Source organism: Vipera ursinii (assembly GCF_947247035.1).
Source record: "Vipera ursinii genome assembly, chromosome: 1".
Taxonomy (NCBI): Eukaryota; Metazoa; Chordata; class Lepidosauria; order Squamata; family Viperidae; genus Vipera; species Vipera ursinii.
This window is the reverse complement of record NC_139512.1, coordinates 24,363,267-24,384,702: the sequence shown is the minus strand read 5'-3', so window position 1 is coordinate 24,384,702 and position 21,436 is coordinate 24,363,267. Positions and strand designations below refer to the sequence as shown.

The 21,436-nt window shown below is 40.8% G+C and overlaps 1 protein-coding gene across 1 annotated transcript in view; it reads right to left on the bottom strand.

Moving 5' to 3' along the window:
- SAMD4A (sterile alpha motif domain containing 4A) overlaps nt 1-21,436 on the bottom strand; it is a 139,680-nt gene that overhangs the window by 29,535 nt on the left and 88,709 nt on the right. Inside the window, exon 4 of the mRNA XM_083352689.1 lies at nt 509-772. Within this exon, the coding sequence (XP_083208815.1) occupies nt 509-772 (264 nt within the window). The remainder of the gene's footprint in view (nt 1-508; nt 773-21,436) is intronic.

Genomic DNA, 21,436 nt, shown 5'->3' with positions numbered 1-21,436 from the left:
CCACAGACACTTAATGGCCAGAGAAAAAAAAACTTAAGAAAGATCTGTCCTAATGGATCTAGCTGGTAAAAGTGAAAGTGGGAAGTTTGTGCCTTTAGACTTGCAGGTTTCTGTTAAATAAGCCTCACAAGAAAGTAGAATTAGTTCATTTTGTTGTGTTTTCTGTCTGGTTTGGCTGGAAGGGCTGACACCCAGGTAATGTGCTTCATACTTTCTATATTGAAATTCGGATTGCAGAATGTAGTATTTCTTCACCTAGCTCGACAGCTGTCTTAGGGGAGGTGTCTCATCTCAGCTAATAAATAAACAGGAATAACTCTTGCAAATCGAACCGTTTAATAGAAGAATTGCAATCTGCAGTATGAGGTCAGAACGGAATTAAAATGCCTCCATATTCTGTTTCTGAAGAATGTGTTTCAAACAACTTCAGGACTTTGTGTGAATGTAGGCATGCACGTCGTTAAGCAATCAGGACAGGAAGGGAAAAGGTTCATTTCTTTCCACTCACCTTTCATACCACTCCCTTCTTCCTGGAATGTGTTACGATTAGAAGTCTGATCTTCTAAATGTTCGCTCCCACCACTGCCTGAAGAGGCTACACTGCTTTGCGGAGACAAGGGGGCATGATCAGAAGGGATGCCCTGGGGTCCTCTATCCCGCAAGTCCTCATGAGACATCCATCCGTGTCCGAGGGGCTGGCTAGGCACAGTCATGGGTGGGGTGAGGGACACAGACCGTTTCAGAGGGCTGTGATGGGTCTGACTTGAGAGAACTGAAACAAACAAGGTGGGGGGGAAAAAATTAAAGCAAGCTATTTCTCCCCCAATGGTTAGCAGATCAAAGCAAATGTCTCCCTTGAATGCAAGTCACCATTTAAACCGGTGGTTCTTAAATGGTTTGACCCAATTACTCCTTTTTCTGGTCTGACATAATGGCATTACCCTCACCAAAAAACCAACCAACCAGACGGTTCTTTTATACAAGCGTCTTGACGACGGCAGTCTGAAACTGGATCCTGAACTCACAAACAAGCAACTATAAATTGCTCCACTAGTCCCAGGATATGAGGGGTCCTTGGTGCTTGCTGAGCTTGCTTGCTTTCTTGCAGACGTTTCATTACCCTAAGTAGGTAACATCACCAGTGCTAGTAAGGAGTGCTGTTTGCTGTCAGTTTATATTCTGGTGTCTTGCCTGTCTGTATGGATGGGGGCGATCTTAGGGATTCTTTGGTTGGGCTGTTTACTAATGGCTCAGTGGCAGTTTCCTGATTGGGGTATGGCTCGATTGTTGGTCTGGGAGTGACCTTGGAGTTAATCTCTGCTGATCTGAGTGCTGATTACTGGTGGAGAGGTGCTGGAGTCTTTTTCTCTTTTGGGCTGGTTGATTGTCTCTTTTGCATAATCTATAGATGTTGTTATGTATGTGTCTATTGATGGCTGATTTGTCTGTATGTATGTATCTATTGATGGCTACCGTATGTGTCTATTGATGGCTGATTTGTCAAAGTGCCAGGCTTCTCTAGAAATTCCCCGGCATTTTTGGATTTGGCCTGGTCTAGGATTGTCACATTTTCTCAATGGAAACTATGGTTAAATCTGTCTATATGTTGTGAAATCTGTCTATATGTTGTGAAATTAAAGAATTTTCATCATGCCTTTTGATTGCCAGTTGGTGTTCATGGATGTATTCTGCCAGTCTTCTGTTTGTTCTACATAGCGGTTGTTGCAATTCTTACACTGTATGCTGTAAATGTCTCCTGTTTTTTCTTCTGGGGTTGCTGGGTCTTTGGGTTTACTTAGGATAGGGGTGTCGAACTCCCGGCCCATGGGCCGGATGCGTCATCCGGAAGCCACGCCCACCCCATTGCCGGCAATGGCGAAAAAGCTCTGATACGTTGTGCGACATCACATGACGTCGTGAGTTTGACATATCTGTCTTAGAATGTTTTGAAAGGCTTTTGTTGGCTTGTGTGCTATGCTGATTCCATGTGGTTGTAGTAGTCTATTTGCAGTTTCTGAGATACTCTTGATGTATGGCAGTGTAATTCTTTTTAGGGTTTGTGTTGATTGTGCTGTATTGGGTTGAGTGGTCAGGGACTTTTTGATGAAGTTGCAAGGGTATCCATTTTGTTGGAATGTGTTGTATGGATGCTCTATTTCCTTTTTCTGCTGTTTTGGCTTGCTGCGGTGTGTTTGGGCTCATTTAAAGTCCTTACACAGCTTTTCTTGTGGGAGGTTGGGTTGTTGCTTTGGTAGTAAAGCACCTGATTAGTGTGGGTGGTTTTTCTGTAGACTTGCATTTCTAGTTTGCCACTATGGACTCTGCTGATCAGGATGTCTAGGAAAGCGGTAATCCCATAGGTGTCCCTTTAATTTGTTGGTAAAATTTGGCCATCAAATTGGAAGTATGTAGTTAAGCAGAGGTTTATGAGATCCATAATCCTGGGTGTTTTGATCTTTGTGTATTCAGTTAAGTCAGATGTGCTGTGAAGGAGTGCAGTTATGGATTCTTTGGCTAATTCTAGATCTATAGATGTGAACAGGGCTGTGAAATCAAATGAGACCATGATTTCGTCCTCATCTATAGTCACATCCATGATTGTTTGAAGTCACTGTAAGTGGAGAGTTAATGGAGTGTTGGCTTCCTCTTGCGAGATGCCCAAGCTTTCTTGTTAGTTCTTTTGCAATGTTTTATGTAGGGGTCCCTGGTAGAGATACGAGTGGCAAAAAAAGTCATAAAATGGGGGTGTGACTCACGTAACAACTGCTCTGCTTAACAATGGAAGTTCTGGTCCCAATTGTGGTTGTGAGTTAAGGATTACCTTTAAAACATCACTGAAACACAAACAATTAAAGAAGGAAATTTGACCTATAAGAGATGGATGATTGCCAGCTCCATTTTCCCTCTGTAGTTCACTCTGCTTCATTTTTCCTTCCTTGCCTGAGCTTTTGGGACAGAGGCTTCGGGTTACATCTTCACATGCATCCTTATCTCTATCACCTCTAAAACCCTTTCTGCATGTCTATCAAACCAAACCAAAATACAGTGAATAATTTATTTTCCTCCAAACGGCTATGATGTTATTCAGTCGTGTTCCTCAACAACAGACGGCTAGTTTCCTAATCAAGTAAACAGATCTGAGGTGTACCGGAAGACAAATTACACAACTGCTGTTATTATAAGAACCTAACGTTTCTCTTCATGAAAAGAAAGCAGTGAAATGAATTTATTTTCAGAAAAGAGCATTTGGGGAGGGGGGATGTGGATGTACTTCCGAGTCAGTTTTTGACTATGGTTGAGACTTTTTTTAGTCGTAGAACTACTTTATTTTATATAGACCTATTTCTTGGAAGTACAGATCTCACTTGACACACTTAAAAAAAATCAATGAAAGCAGCAAGCATATAAAATGGAGATCTGCTCAAAATAAAAGTTACAGGTAGTCCTTGACCTATGACCACAACTGAGCCCCAAATTTCTTTTGCTAAGTAAGGCAATTGTTCAGTGATTTTTGCTCCATTTTATGACCTTTTCTGGCGCAGTTGCTAAACGAAACACTGCAGTTAAGAAGTGAATCATGCGGTGATTAAACAAATCTGGTTTCCCACATTGACTTTGCCTGTCAGAACCTGGCCAGGAAGACTACAAATGCTGATCACATGACCCCTAACACATGCCAGTTGCCAAGCGCCTGAATTGTGATCACGTGACTCTGGGGAGGCTGCAACAGTCGTAAGTGTTAAAACCGGTTATAAGTTACTTTTTTCAGTGTTGTTGAAACTTCAACTTGAAACAAATGGTTTTAAGTTGAGGACTACCTGTAACTATTTAATCATCAAGAATCACTCTTGTTTTTATTGTTTGACTTGTCACACTGACTTGGATTTTGGTAGGTAGGGAGTGCAACTCGGGGTCAAATTCAACTACTTTCAATTTTTCATTTTTGTGAATACATCCAGTTTGGTTCATTAAACTGTTTTAAAAATATTTATGGTAATCTATTGATATGACTGTATTCTGTCAAATTGGTGCTGACTCTTAACCAACCAGATAGATCTTCCGGGGAATGTCTTTTTTGCGACCTGTCTCTTCAGGTTTTCTAGTGACTCAGCCATCACCACACTCTACTTCAGTCCTTCAACCATGCTGCTGGTTGTCCTCTCTTTCTTTCCATTGTTTCCAGCATTACAGATTTGTCTAGAGAGCCGGTCTTTGCATAATGTAATCCAAATACAATAATTTTGCCATGAGTGAGAACTATGGATTGATTTGTTTTATCATTCATTACTTTACTTTCTTGGCTATCCATGGTAATCTCAAGAGTCTTCTCCAACATCAGAGGCATCAATATTCTATCCTCCTCCTTCAAACATCAACTTTTTGCTTCCGTAAAATATTACAAGGAAAACCATTCCCTGCATGATTCCGACATACCCAAGCCTCTGAATATTTTTTTCCTGAAGGACTTCATTGCTACCCAACTACTGGTAAGTCCTAGCCTTCAGCATATTTCTGGATGCTTCCTTAATGGATCCTAAAGGACAGAAGCTATCCACCACTTCACTATCTTCACTGTCAGAGCTAAAGCTGGTTGCTGTACCTGTTGCCATTTGTTTTGCTTAAAACTCAGGCTTAATTTTTCCCCCTGCCCCTTTTGATTTTCATTACCTGATTCCAAATCGTGTGCGTTTTCAGTTAACAGAGCAGTATCGATCGCATAGTGCAGGTCACTGATGTGTCTTTATCCAAAATCATTTTCCAGTCCACCTCCCTCGATATATATTCAGCATAAAGATTGAATGATTTAAGGAAAGCCTATTGAGTCTTGTCTTACTCCTTTGCCAACCTGGAACTGGTCTGTTTTGCCACATTTTGTCTGGTCAGTGGTTTCCTGTCTTGTGTACAGTTTTCTTATAAGAACACTCTGGGATTCCCATTTTTCTAAGGACATTCCATAATTTAACATGGTTGACAGAACTGAAGGTCTTTCAATAATCAAAGAAAGCACAGGCTGACTTCTTGTTGGTATTTGTGGCTTTCTCAATTATCCAGCATGCTTTAGTGATAATGTCTCTTGTTCTTTGGCTTTTTCTATAATGAGAACTCCTGGCATAAATATTTCCATGTTGAGCTCTAATTTGCATCAAATGATTCTAAGCATTATTTTGCTACTTATTTTTTTCAACTGTACGTGTTTGAGGCTACAATTTTGTCTGATAAAAGTTTTCCAAATAATTTCTTAACATACTTAGTAAGGATAAAGGATAGCTGCCTGAATTCATTTTTGACTGATTTCCTACTCATTATTATTGATTGTTGTATATATGGAGATTGCTCATCCTGAAATCTTTTAGTGATTGGACACTTTACTGTATTTTTGTACAGACTACTACATTCTATCTCTCCATTGCTGGTAAACTACAATGTATAATTTGACAAATCATTAATTGGAAATGAAAACCAATAGCCCCTCTATGCACACTCTTTGTAATATTCGGGAATTGGCTTTGGACTTGAGGAAAGGATCAGTATTTTTCTGGCTAAATGTCTATTTATCAGAAACAAGAGCAATGGCTGTAGTGAGTACTATATAAAGGATGGCCTTGAAGGACAAAGTCTAATGCCAAGGCAATGATTAAATAAATAAGGGTTGAGCCCTGGCCAAAAAAGTAATTTGAGAAAACATTTCAGGCAGTCTTCCTGAAGACAACAGGGAGGAAAGGAAGCACATCAGACCTGCAAGATTCTCTTACTATAGCTGTTCTAATAAAAGTAGTTTTAGGTCTAAAGAGTCTCTTTCCTAATCTAGTCTACCTCATAGGGCAGGTATCAATCTCTGTTAGTTTGATGAAGTAGATTAAAGAGGAAACATGACCAGTTGAACTAATTTTTTATTTAATTCTAAGGTTACATTAACAGAATCTTGCAAATCTGAAAGTTCTTTTCTCTCTCCATCCCCTTTATAATTCCCAAAATAGGGAAGGTGACTTCTGAGTCTCTTGCCCTGCTCCCCCCCCCCCCCCGCAATTCCTGTCATGGGCTAAGCAGCTTTTTAATTTGATTGCTCCTCCCTTGGTTGTGCCTCATTGTCCTGTCTCTCAAGGTCATTCCCACATAGGCATGCAAGTGCTGAATGGAATGAACTAGCAGTTTAGGCTGCCAGGACTGTGTTGTGTCTAGCATTTGTAGATTTCCCTGGCACTGTATGCTATATACTAAATAAATAAATAAATTCCCACATATCATTATCATTTATTGCACGTCTGAATGTCTTTACCTTCCTCCCTCTTTTATCTTCACATGAATTAAGGGCGGGGCATGCATTGCGGAGATGGTTTTCATAAATCACTTTCTTGGCCTGGCTTCAAGCCTCTTTTGTTTGATCATTGCTCTGGTAATGGATCTTTGCTCGTCCTTCAAGTCCATCCTCTATATCAGGGGTCCTCTATACTTACTAGTATGGTAGACATTCCATTCCCCCCCCCCAAATATTGGTGCTTATTGGCAGTTTGTGTTTTTAATTAACTTTGTTCTTGGCTGTCCATCCTCCCAGCTACTAAATTTTCTTGGTATCTGCTGCTTCTCCAAGCCACGTTGGGGAAGGAGTACAGACAACCTTAAAATACTTTTAGTCAGGTAATCTCTGTTAAAAGAACTGCTGGGTTTGATTTTCTTCTGCTTAAATAACCAATGTGTACCAAATTTTGGCCCACTGGCCACCTTTGAGCCTCTGGATTAAACAAGCCATTACTCTCACACAAAATCTCCATATCACAATCTATGACTACTGAAAAAGGCCACCATGATATGTTTTTGGTATTAGAGCCAATAAAGACTTTTCAACAGAAAGAGAAGGAATGGCGCCTTCACTGCAGGGTGGCTTCCCCCTTAACAATTGCTTTTCATTATTATTATTTTAGTTTTGCAACTGGCCAAATAAATTCACACATGTATTGCAAATATGGATGGGAAGGGTACTGGAAATTTGTTTTCTTTTTTGTAGGAAAAAGGAGAGCTTTTGTAACTCCAGGGATCACGGAGAGGGACACTTTTGCATGCTCTTTTAACTTTTCAAAAACTCTTGAATTCTTCTGGAAGAGAACTTTATTAATTAATGGCCTATTTTCATCATTCTGAGATTGTAGTGTTAAAGAGATATGAAGGCTTGCTTCAAAGTGATGTTTGAGGGACTGGAGGTGAAAATTGAAAATAGTCATGCTGAATTGCCCCATTCCAGGTTGTGTGAGTTTGAAAATGCCAAACTGTATTCATATTCATTTATATGCAAACAAGTGGCTGAGCACCTGATGGCAGCAAAGAGGTACAGAAAATGCATGGCCCTTAGCTGTCACTTAGATTTTGCTGCTCAGATATGGTAATCCACCAAACTCTAATCCCCAAAATCCAGACAGCACCAGATTGGGGAAGACTGATTTAGGCTTCCACCAGTGTCGTGGTCAGTAAAAACCATAGAGATACTTTAGAGCTTATGCAGAACATCTCTCTCTAATGAAAATCTGATCAGCAAAATCATTTCACAAAATTACAATTAGCTGAGTAGCCAAGACATTTAGTGTAATACTGGCTCTTTCCATGTATACATCTTTTCATTGCAGATATTAGCACATTCTCTGTGCAAACAGATGGTTGCTGCCACCACAAAGCTAAAATAAAATAAAATAACAGAAGGAGCGATTAAATGGTAGAAAAGGCACTGTTTACAAGCTTATCTTGTAATAAATTCAGTGATACTAACAATAAAGAATAGTTGGGGATTCTCTCAGCAATTATTTTAAGGAAATAATTTCAGTTGCATTTTCACAAATTTTGCATTACAACTCTCAAAACAGAAAGCATATATGAAAACCTGAACCTATGTTTAAGTGTTACCAAATATATTTTGAAGGTCTGTAAGGTAAAGGTAAGGTAAAGGTAAAGGTTCCCCCGCACATGCGTGCTAGTCGTTTCCAACTCTAGGGGCCGGTGCTCATCTCCGTTTCAAAGCCGAAGAGCCAGCGCTTGTCTGAAGATGTCTCCGTGGTCATGTGGCCAGCATGACTAGACGCCAAAGGCGCACGGAACGCTGTTACCTTCCCACCGTAGTGGTCCCTATTTTTCTACTTGCATTTTTACGTGCTTTCGAACTGCTAGGTTGGCAGAAGCTGGGACGAGTAACAGGTGCTCACTCTGTTACGCGGCACTCGGGATTCGACCCGCCAAACTGCCAACCTTCTGATCGACAAGCTCAGCGTCCTAACCCACTGAGCCACCGCGTCCCTTTGAAGGTCTGTACTTTCTTTTAAAAAAAATAGTATCTTTCTCCTTGTATAAAGTAATTGCAAACTCATTCTTGGGGCTCCTCATCATGTGCCTCTAACTTTACTTAGAAGACCCCTTATTAAGAGTCTTTACGTCCTCATGATAAATCATCACCAGCCTTTTGCAGAGGCAGTTCAAATCTCTCTTTAATTGCGCTATTGTTAAAGTGGGGTTTCTTCAGGCAGGTTGATTCTTTAGTTTAGGATGACCTTCCTTTAGAGGAGGAGGAGAAGGAAGAAGAAGAGGAAGAGGAGGAAGAGGAAGAAGAAAAAAGAAATAAGAGGATTATAGCTAATAAGTCCATTGAACACGGAAGAGGCACTGATAAAGTAGGAAAGAATAGTATTGAGGTACTAGCAAACTTGCTTCCTCTCCACACCAGAATAACAGAACAACAGAGTCGGAAGGGACCTTGGAGGTCTTCTAGTCTAACCTCCCGCTAAGGCAGGGGTGTCAAACTCAAATTCATTGAGGGCCGCATCAGCATTGCAGTTGCCCTCAAGGGGCCGGGTGGGTATGGCCAGGGTGGGCGTGGCCTACTGGGTGGGCATGGCTAGAGTGCGTATGGCCTACTGGGTGGGCGTGGCCAGCTCTACATCCTTCGCATCAAGGGTGCCTGTGTGGGCCTGGGCAGGAGTGGGACAGATCTGAGGGTCTCTGGCAGAAGGAGGGTCTCTGGGCCAGGGCCAAGGCAGTGGGGGCCGTTCCCTCACTGTTTCCAGGATGGCTTTGCGGGCCACATGAAACGACTTTGCGGGCCAGATCCGGGCCCCGGGCCTTGTGTTTGACATGTCTGCGCTAAGGCAAGAAACCCTATTCCATTTCAGACAAATGGTTATTCTATCTATCTCACCTTAAAAACATCCAGTGTTGGAACACCCACAACTTCTGGAGGTAAGCTGTTAAACTGACTAATTGTTCTAAATGTCAGGAAATTCTTAATTCTAGGTTGCTTCTTGCCTTCATTACTTTGCATCCATTGCTTCTTGACCACCGAGCCATCACCTAAGATATTTGGTGAAGTATGTACAAAAGGCTTAAGGCTTACGATTGTGACAATGTCCCTACCACCTTAGCTGTTATGACTATCACACATGCACACGTGCCACTGTCTGAACTGAACCAGAATGCAAACGGTTTCAAGGTAAGACTGAACCTTGAAAATTCAAGGCCAACAAAAATGGTTCTTATTCATGCTGCCAACCTTGCCTAGACCTCCAGCTCATCAGCCATTTACTCCAATAGAATTAATTTAATTTAATTTAATTTATTAATATTTCTATACCGCCCTACTCCCGAAGGACTCAGGGCGGTGTACAGGGCAAGAATAAAACATAAAGTTACAAAAATTAAAAAGTTATTAAATACATGCCCATAAAAAACAATAAATACATTAATAAAACCCCCAATAAAATGATAATAAAAACCCCAACAATCCCACCCTTAGGCCAGGCCGGCTTGTTCGAACAGGTATGTTTTCAGATCGCGGCGAAAGGAGCGAAGATCCGGCGCCGTCCGGAGCTCAACCGGTAACTGGTTCCATAGCTCCGGGGCGCCCACAGAGAAAGATCTCCCCCTGGGGGCCACCAATCTAGAGTTTTAAATCAAGTGTTATATTTTCTACCTGATTAGTCAAGGTTACTGACACATTTTCTGATCTTAACAACATTTTGGAATTTGGTCTATCGTTCTTATGGAAACATCAGAAATATAGTTCATTGCATAAGTCATATAGACACCAACCTGTAATTTAATTATATTTTTATTTTTTATTATTATTAAATTTATTTGCTGCCCATCTCAACCACAAGGTGATTCTTATGACAGTTGAGCCCAAAATTTCCATTGCTGAGACAGTTGTTAATTTTGCCCCACTTTATACAAGCTTTCTTGCCACACTTAAGTGAATAATTGCAGTAGTTAATAACAAATTTGTTAAGTGCATCTGGCTTCCCCATTCACTTTGCTTGTCAGGTCACAAAATGTGATCACATGATTCCAGGAAAATGCAACCATCATAAATGGGTTTTTATATTGTTACTGTTTTATCTGGGCGATTATTTAATTCTCTTTTAATTTTTGTATTTTCTATTTATATGTGCCCTGTTCACCGCCCTGAGTCCTTCGGGAGAAGGGCGGTATACAAATTTAATAAATGAAATGAAATGAAATAAATATAAACCAGTTGCCAAGCAGCTGAATTTTGATCATGTGAGCATGGAGATGATGATGATGATGATGATGATGATGATGATGATAATAATAATAATAATAATAATAATAATAAGAAGAAGAAGAAGAAGAAGAAGAAGAAGAAGGAGGAGGAGGAGGAGGAGGAGGAGGAGGAGCAGGGGGAGGAGGAGGAGGAAGAGGAGGAGGAGAAGAAGAAGAAGAAGAAGAAGAAGAAGAAGAAGAAGAAGAAGAAGAAGAAGAAGAAGAAGAAGAAGAAGAAGAAGTTGGAAGGGACCTTGGAGGTCATCTAGTCCAACCCCCTGCTCAGGCAGGAAACCCTATATCATTTCAGACAAATGGCTGTCCAGTGTCTTCTTAAAAATTTCCAGTGTTGGAGCATTCACCACTTCTGGAGGCAGGTTGTTCCACTGGTTAATTGTTCTAACTGTCAGGAAGTTTCTCCTTAGTTCTAGGTTGCTTCTCTCCTTGACTAGTTTCCATCCGTTGCTTCTTGTCCTGCTTTCAGGTGCTTTGGAGAATAGCTTGGCTCCCTCTTCTTTGTGGCAGCCCCTGAGATATTGGAACACTGCTATCATGTCACCCCTCACCCTTCTCTCCGTTAAACTACACATACCCAGTTCCAGCAACTGTTCCCTATATGTTTTAGCCTCCAGTCCCCCAATCATCTTTGTTGCTCTTCTCTGTATTCTTTCTAGAGTTTCAACATCTTTTTTACATCGTGGTGACCAAAACTGGATGCAGTATTCCAGGTGTGGCCTTACCAAGGCATTGTAAAGTGGTATTAGTACTTCACGTGATCTTGATTCTATCAAGCGTCCTGTTAAAAACAGTTGTCTTTTTTTCCCCAGTGGCATTGTAACTTTGAACAGTCACAAAATGAACAGTTGTAAGTTGAGGACTATCTGTATGTGCTTATGAAATTATGTAGTCAAGCTTACCAGCACTTTTGACAAGAGAGATTAGTGAATGCAGAAGCATATGCATTGGTGAGCATGTACATACATGTACCCAGAGACGTTCAACAGTGCACACTGCAAATATATGGGGAATATTCCATAGTTTTCATCAGTCCAACGATAGCTCATAGAAAATGGTTGATTAGGATAAAATGTGATTGGATAGTTGTTAGTTGTGAAAACCAAACTATTACCTTGATATGTTATATAAACAAAATAGTACATGACATTAAATTATAATATACTTAATCTGGGCACAGCAGATTACTTGAACACAGTAGCGGCGTTTTCTTAACCTAGGTTTGTTATGCTGTATGTACCTAGCTCACAAGGTCACTGCATCCCTGGATTGATAGCCTTGAAATAATTACACTGATAAATATTCACTCACCCTGTTCCTCTTGTTTGCCTGTTCTTTAAACTCTGTTTTGGCTGATTTATTATTTTTGCGCTATGGAATAAAGCAAATTCCACCCTTTTCAAGTTATATGTGCCAACGCTGGAGACGTATATAGGGAAGGGAGAGTTACTCAGCTGGAATTATCATATTTCAACTGTGTGTGCTAAAAAAGGAAAGTGAGAAATATCAAAGGACAAAATTGCTTTAGAACTAAGTAATCAAGGAGGAAATACCGATTGCTGAGAAAATCTGACAGACAAATTTAAAATTTGACACATGAAAGTCCCAACAATTTAGTGCACAGGCGGATATAATCAGCCGTGAGTTTTGGCAGAGAGAGAACAGTAATTGTTAACATTGTAAAAGACTACTTTTCTGTGGCCACAAACTTCAAATTATTACCAGGGCAGTTCTGCTATTTCAGAAATGCAGAATCAGTTGTCAAAAAACAGCCATTCTAATATGTGGGTTTCCTCAGAGCTTTATTCCTTCCCTGCTCTTCTTTAACATCTATATGAGTCACTGGGTAAGGTCATCTGCTTGGTCAGATGTCATCAGCATGGTGCCCATTTATACAAGTCTGCTCGAGGCTAGCCAGGTGATGTGTCAAGCTGTTTTTTCACTGTCTGGAGGCTCTAGGAAGCTGGATGGGGGGAACAAGACAAGACTGAATAGCTATGGGGTTTGGGGTCTGCTGAAGACTTGCCCTTTTGGGATCTGAAAAGGGTAGCGCTTTGCAGACAGAGCACAATTTTGGGGTCCATGTAGATTCTCAGCTCCTACCTGAGGAGCAGGTGGCAGTTGCAGCTAGGAGGGTCTTTGCACAACTCCATCTTGTGAATCAATTGTATACATTCCTAGATCAGAAGGCCCTGATCATTCTCACTCACACTTTAGTCATCTTCCATAGGACTACTACAATCTGTTCTATATCGGGCTGCTCCTGAAGACACTTGGATGATGCATCTGGTCCAGAATGTGATGGGGTGGGTGGTTATGGGCTTCCCACATTCGATTGCCACCATATAGGCGGCATTGGCTCTCAGTAACCTCCTTTGTGCAATTCAAGGTGCTAGTTACCACCTATAAGTCTTCCTGTTATAGGGCCGGGTAACTGTCTCCAATTATCTCTCCTTGTCCCATGAGATCTGACAAGATAGTTATATAGGTCTCTTCTATTAAATGTAATCCAATAGGACCCAGGAAGTGTGACTTGGCTCTATAGACCAGAGGTCCCCAACCTTTTGGGCACCAGGGACTGGTTCCGTGGAGAGAGGTTTTTCCATGAACTGGAGGGTGCGTGGTTTTGTGTGCTGCCTGCATCTCGTGGATGGGGCTTTGCTTGTTTGTGCAGACCGGTTGCTGGCATGCCATGGACCGATACTGGTCCACAGACAGGGGGTTGGAGACCCCTGCTATAGACCCCACAGAGATTCAGGTGGCCCTGTTTTTGCCAGCCTTTCCTAAAGCATTAAAGATCTGTCGTTGCTTTGTGACTGGGCCCAGCTAATAGGTTAGCTTTGTTTTGTTGTCATGCCCTTGTGCATTAGGTCTTGCTCCAAATGGATAAAGTTTACTTGTTTTTACTTGTCTTTAATCATTACATTGTTATATTCACTGTTAGTCATCCAGAGTTGAATGTTGATCAGGTAGAATATAAATAAATGTAATCAGTAACTAGAGAAAAAGATTTGGAAGATTGTTGAAATTACATTTTTCTCCTTAACAAATTGTAGATTGCCTTTTGACTGTGCCAGATGGCGCCAACCTCTATGTTAAAGAGATATATATATATATATATATATATATATATATATATATATATATATATATATATATATATATATATATATATTTGACACATACTTTTCAGTGCTTAAAAAAAAATAACGATCCACCAGATATGCTCCAAATGCTGGCAAACAGTTAGCCATTTGCAAATATTCGGCAAAGCTAAGCATCAGACAAAATTAGGCAAAGAGGGAAAAAATATGGAGAGCCTGCAAAACTGCAGAGAATTTAGATATTTTCCAATCAGAGACAATATAGGAATAGCCGGTTTGGCACAGTGTTTAAGGCACCAGGCTAGAAACCAGGAGAGTGTGAGTTCTACTCCTGCCTTAAGCATGAAAGCGATTTGGAGGACTTTGGGCCACTCATTCAACCCAACCCAACCCAACCCAACCTACCTCACAGGTTTGTTGTTGTGTGGAAAGTAGGAGAAGGAAGGAGTATTAGATATGTTTGCTGCCTTGAGTTATTTATAAAAATAATAAAGGTAGGATACAAATCTAATAAACAAGCAAACAAAATAGCAGCTATTTAAGAGTAGCTTGGAAGAAAAATCCACCAGTTTTCATGGCAATCTCTTCAGCAACTTTCAGAGGATAAAGGAGAACTAAAGTGCCAAATGTGCCATCTTTTCTTTGTGTAGAAGTTAATACTCAGCAGGAGGTGCGTGCTTTGAAAATGACTTGAAAGAGGTATTTCAAAATGTGTGGAAGCCTGAATACAGCACCTCTTTAAAGCAGCTTTTTTTTTTTAGATTTCTGTGATTTCTAAAAAAATTTAAGCACGTCTGGAAAGTGACAAAGTACCTGTTTTGTCCCAGGTTTGATCTTTAGCATTTCTGGGTAGAAAAGCAACTGGTGCAGCTCACCATACACTGTACAGTTCCTAAAATCCAGCCTGATTCAGTTTTTATTTTGACTCTCCAGTTGTTGGTGGACTCCAACTTCCATCAGCCCCAGCCAGAAGGACCAATGGTCAGGAAAGACAGGATTGAAATCCAACAATACCACAAGTGCCTCAAGTGTTCTGCTCTTACATCACACTGCATCACTAAAGAGCCACGCTATCATTTCTCTTTGATGAAACAACCCCAAACTGAACAACAACAAAAACCAAAAATTAATACATGAAACTAGAGCTCTGATCTTCTCTTGTTCCCATCTCCACATATGTTTACTGCAGGCTCTTCCCACTCTGCTCTTTGAGTAAAATGATTTGCAGACCAGAGTACACTGATTATTTTATGGTTATAGAAGCTACCCTACAGCTACTCTAAACCCATGGTGATGTCTATGAGTCTCTGAGTACCACATCTACAAAAAGTGCCAGTAATAATGGAAATGCTATCAGCCTTTAATATTTGCTTTGCAGTCTGATCAATCCTGGAAATCAAGATTCCTGGAATCTGTTCTGCAGCAACTGAATCTGACATTTAATTGCTTATGCTTGTGTAAGGGGATTAAGTACAGTTATATTGTCAGCCTCTAAATGTGATGACCAACCATTACAAGATGATATCAGTAGAAAAACTCACAATTTCTAGCCTTTGTGTTCTTTAACTGTGGTATTAATTGGTCAACAACCATGCATTTAAGGGATGGGATAAATACATAAGATAGAAACTATTATTATTTCTATTACAAAATAAAATTGTGTACTTGGTTCCAAAAATAAATCTTAAGAGATCTAGTTTTTTAAAAAGGTAGCTGCTGCAAGATTGCAATTATTCACTCTGCTTTACTATATATTATCATTGTAAAACATGTTTACAATGTTTGTAAAGCTTCCTGAATCTATCATTGCCCTATGTGACCTAAAACATACCTTCTAAAGCTCAACCATCACTCCTTTGTGGCTCTGCTCTGAAAAGTCTGGTTAAACAAACTGTCTTTCAACATTTGTTTTCAACTAGTGTTTCCTCCCAGAAAAATCATTGATAAATTTGGAAAAAATCCCAAGGCAAAATAAACATAGCTTACTTACTATGCCCTTATTTAAAACATTTGAGTACCTTCCCCCTTTACCTGATGGATTCCAGAGGGATCCACAGGAAATAATGGGAGCTATAGTCTTAAGGATGACCTGTGGAAAGACCACGTTTAGAGGATTATAACTTTCTTGGTCCTCCTTGATCTCCTAGTAGTTTTACATTCTAGCTACCATGGTATTCTTCTGGATCACCTTCAAGGGATTAGAATAGAGGCACTGTTTTTCAGTGGTTCTCCTTCCTCAAGGAGTGGTTCCAGTTGGGAAGAGAGGAAAGAACTGCCCAGAAATCTCTACTTGGTAGATTCCCTTGGAACTCTTTACCCTTTCCACTACTTTTTAATATTTACATAAAATTACTAGGTGAGGTTATGCATTTGCATGGGTCTGACATTTGTTCTATCATCTATCTATCTATCTATCTATCTATCTATCTATCTATCTATCTATCTATCTATCTATCTATCTATCTATCTATCTATCTGAGTTCTGACAATGTTCTGACAAAACGTGATCCACTGGAGAAGGAAATGGCAACCCACTCCAGGATCTTTGCCATGAAAACCCTATGGACAGTACCAAAAGGCAAAACGATATGACGCTGGAAGATGAGCCCCTCAGGTCGGAAGGCGTCCAATATGCTACTGGGGAAGAGCAGAGGGCTAGTACTAGTAGCGCCAGAAAGAATGAAGCGACTGGGCCAAAGCCGAAAGGACGCTCAGCTGTGGATGTGTCTGGTGGTGAAAGGAAAGTCCGATGCTGTAAAGATTTTTTCTCCATAGGAGCCTGGAATGTAAGATCCATGAATCAAGGAAAGCTGGACGTGGTCTCTTAGTCTTAGTCAAGAGATGACAAGACTAAACATCGACATCTTAGGTATCAGCGAACTAAAATGGACAGGAATGGGTGAATTTAATTCAGATGACCATCAGGTATACTACTGTGGGCAAGAATCCTTCAGAAGAAATGGAGTAGCCTTCATAGTCAATAAAAGAGTAGGAAAAGCAATACTGGGATACAATCCTCAAAATGACAGAATGATCTCAGTTCAAATCCAAGACAAACCATTCAATATCACAGTAGTCCAAGTCTATGCCCCAACCACCGGTGCTGAAGAGGATGAAATTGACCAGTTCTATGAAGCACTACAGCACCTTATAGAACTAACACCCAGAAATGATGTCCTTATCATCATGGGGGATTGGAATGCTAAAGTAGGAAGCCAAAAGATAACTGGAATAACAGGCAAGTTTGGCCTTGGAGTACAAAATGAAGCAGGGCACAGGCTGATAGAATTCTGTTAAGAGAATACGATGGTCATAGCAAACACTCTTTTCCAACAACCCAAGAGACGGCTCTACACATGGACATCACCAGATGGTCAACACAGAAATCAGATTGACTATATGCTCTGCAGCCAAAGATGGAGAAGCTCTATACAGTCAGTAAAAACAAGACCAGGAGCTGACTGTGGCTCAGACCATGAACTTCTCCTTGCAAAGTTTAGGCTTAAACTGAAGAAAGTAGGGAAAAGCACTAGGCCACTCAGGTATGAATTAAATCATATCCCTGTTGAATATACAGTAGAGGTGACAAATAGATTTAAGGAATTAGATCTGATAGACAGAGTGCCTGAAGAAATATGGACAGAGGTTCGCGACATTGTACAACAGGTAGCAACCAAAACCATCCCAAAGAAAAAGAAATGCAAGAAAGCAAAATGGCTGTCTGAGGAAGCTTTGCAAATAGCTGAGGAAAGGATGGAAGCGAAAGGCAAGGGAGAAAAAGAAAGATACGCCCAATTGAATGCAGAATTCCAGAGAATAGCTAGAAGAGATAAGAATGCCTTCTTAAATGAACAGTGCAAAGAAATAGAAGAAAACAATAGAATAGGGAGGACCAGAGATCTTTTCAAGAAAATTGGAGAAATGAAGGGAACGTTTAATGCAAAAATGGGCATGATAAAGGACCAAAATGGCAGGGACCTAACAGAGGCAGAAGAGATTAAGAAGAGGTGGCAAAATTACACAGAAGAACTATACAAGAATGAGCTTAACGTCCCTGATAATCACAATGAGGTGGTCACTGACCTCAAGCCAGACATCCTAGAATGTGAAGTGAAGTGGGCCTTAGAAAAGCTGAGCAACAACAAAGCTAGTGGAAGTGACAGTATTCCAGCTGAGCTATTCAAAATCTTAAAAGACGATGCAGTAAAAGTGCTACACTCAATTTGCCAGCAAATTTGGAAAACTCAACAGTGGCAACAGGATTGGAAAAGATCAGTTTACATTCCAATTCCAAAGAAAGGCAGTGCCAAAGAATGTTCAAACTATCGCACCATTGCACTCATTTCTCATGCTAGTAAAGTCATGCTTAAAATCCTACAAGCTAGACTTCAGCAGTATGTGGATCGAGAACTACCAGAAGTACAGGCAGGATTTTGAAGAGGCAGAGGAACTAGAGATCAAATTGCGAACATACGCTGGATCATGGAGAAAGCTAGGGAGTTCCAGAAAAACATCTACTTCTGCTTCATTGACTATGCTAAAGCCTTTGATTGTGTGGATCATAACAAACTGTGGCAAGTTCTTAAAGAGATGGGAGTACCAGACCATCTTATTTGTCTCTTGAGAAACCTATATGCGGGTCAAGAAGCAACAGTGAGAACTGGACACGGAACCACTGATTGGTTCAAAATTGGGAAAGGAGTCCAGCAAGGCTGTATACTGTCGCCCTGCCTATTTAACTTATATGCAGAGCACATCATGAGAAAGGCAGGGCTAGATGAATCAAAAGTTGGAATTAAGATTGCCGGAAGAAATATCAACAACCTAAGATACGCAGATGATACCACTCTAATGGCAGAAAGTGAAGAAGAACTAAAGAGCCTCTTGTTGCAGGTGAAGAAGGAGAGTGCAAAACTTGGGTTGAAACTTAACATTAAGAAAACCAAGATCATGGCATCTGGCCCTCTCAATTCCTGGCAAATAGATGGGGAAGAAATGGAGGTAGTGACAGATTTTATTTTCCTGGGCTCCAAGATCACTGCAGATGGGGACTGTAGACAAGAAATTAAAAGACGCTTGCTCCTGGGGAGGAAAGCCATGGCAAATCTAGACAGCACACTAAAAAGCAGAGACATCACCCTGTCAACAAAAGTGCGTATAGTCAAGGCTATGGTCTTCCCACTTGCAATGTATGGCTGTGAAAGCTGGACCATAAGAAAGGCTGAGTGCCAAAGAATTGAGGCCTTTGAACTGTGGTGCTGGAGAAGACTCCTGCGAGTCCCTTGGACTGCAAGGCGATCAAACCGGTCAGTCCTAGAGGAGATCAATCCTGACTGCTCTTTAGAAGGCCAGATCCTGAAGCTAAAACTCAAGTACTTTGGCCACCTAATGAGAAGGAAGGACTCACTGGAGAAGAGCCTAATGCTGGGAAAGATTGAGGGCAAGAGAAGAAGGGGACGACAGAGAATGAGGTGGCTGGATGGAGTCACTGAAGCAGTAGGTGTGAGCTTAAATGGACTCAAGAAGATGGTAGAGGACAGGAAGGCCTGGAGGAATGTTGTTCATAGGGTCGCGATGGGTCGGACACGACTTCGCAACTAACAACAACATCTATCTATCTATCTATCTCCCAATCTCCCAGACATGGACTAAAAGAGGACATAGTGCTAATATTACAATGCTGAATTGGTGCCTGGAAATTGCCAGGACTGGGATGGGAAGGAAGACACTTGAAATGAATCTTCCCAAGATGGAAGGCATTTAGGTTTGTGGGCCAGCTAATTTCAAAAAAAAATCTCACATTTGATCTGGAACTAAATTGTAGTCTCCTATTCAGATGATTCCCAATGTGAGGGTCCTCCTAAATACACAGCTCCTGTTTGCTGAACAAATACCAAGTATGAGTATTTGCACAGGGAGATCCTGCGTGCCACTATGGGCAATTCCTGAACTGGGAATCCTGCTCACAGACATTCATGACTTAGTTACTTCCTGCTTGAGTACCATAATGCATTCTGTACGAGGAAGGAACTTATCATTTTGTGAGATTTATTATTATTTTTATAGTTAATTATATAGAGCTTTAGAGATGGGATATATATAGAATGACTGGATGGATGAATATTAGACTACTGTTTGGGGAATTGTTTTTTAATATCTGGATATTTTAACATGTAATTCTGTCTCAGAGTTTCATACCTGATTGTTTTACTATGCTGATATTACTGGTTTTTTAACTGTTAGTTCATCTGATAGTATTTAGACTCAGGGCTTTTTTTTCTTATAGAACGCTCAGAATGGAGTTCCGGCACCTTTTTTGGAGGGAACCTTGTAGGGTAGGCAAGGCGGGTTGTATGACATCTGTGAGTTCCGGCACCTTTTTCTTTTACAAAAAAGCACTATTTAGACTCAAGAACAGGATGGAAAGTTTACTTACAGATAAATATTAGACTTTTTGATTTTAGCCTGACCTAAAACCAGAGCAGTTCATAGGATACTACATCTCCCAGGAGCCTCAGACATCATGGCTAATGGTGAAGGAAATACTGTTCTGTAAGACCTGTAGGTTATACATTAGATGAAATTTGACTCCCTCTAAATAGACGTTATTTATACAGCAGGAGCCATACCTTTTCTGGCTTCTTTCGGACCAGGGCATTGGGGGGGGGGAGGGAAGAAATTTTGGGGTTTCTTCAGAAAAAAAAAAGATGCGTTGAGTTTATTGCAGCTTCACTCGCTGTTTTACTGCTGATTTTAAAGAAGAAAATTGAACTCAGGCAGGTAGGCGGTTGGCATAGAATTTTAGCATCATAATCTTGAGAACTTTCTGGGGATTGCAAAACACAAACAAGTAAGGCAGATCTCTATCTGTATGTTTTCATTTTATATGTGCAAGTGAAAGACTGTTAACACTTCTTTAAGTAAAAATGTTAAATTTAGACTGTTAACTTCTAAAAAAAAAATCCCTGCCTTTCAAAAGCATGCATCTATACGCCATGTGGATACGCAATCTGCAGAGTCTAAATGTATGTGTTGTATCTGAAATCCCACTTTATAAATTTTCCAGCAGGGGAGACATTCCACAAACCCCTTGTTGAACAAGAGCGACGTGTTAGGCAGACCAAGCTGTGCTCCTGGTGAGAGCAGAACGCCCTCATTGTAGCAAGTCAGGAAGTATCTTGGCCTGGGACAAGGGCTATTTGTGCAGGAACGACATGGAGAGAACATTCAGGCCAAAGGAAAAAAAGTATTACATAGCAGCTCTTTCGGTGGGAAAGGGTGGTTCATGCCAGAAGTGGAGCTGAATGGAACATTGTGCACCAAGCGGAGACTGACTGAGAAAGGAGCACCCAATGAGAAGCAGACGATGCTCGAAGGAAGCCACATCTGCCTTTGGTGGGTCAGGCTCACCTGGTTGAGAACCTGCCCATTGAAAAGGCTTCACGGCACTTCCAAAAGCACGTGCAATAGATATGGGCAGCCTTCCTCTAGTAGGGTTTATAAGGCTGCCCAGTTCAACACTGACTCTGAATGGCGTAGAGACTAATAAAAACAGCTGCAGCCCTGAAAAAGCAAGCAAAAGAGAATGGTAGTGGATGGATGGAATGAAATGGAAGAAATATAGGTGGTATTGCGTATGGGTGAAACGATGAGAGACAAGTGATGAGTGCAAGAGATCTGAACGAAGTGTCTGGTCTTAAGCAACGGCTGAATGTATGGAGGCAAGTGAAGGTGTAGATTGAATTACGAATGTTAGAATATTGGTAGTCCTCGATTTACAACAG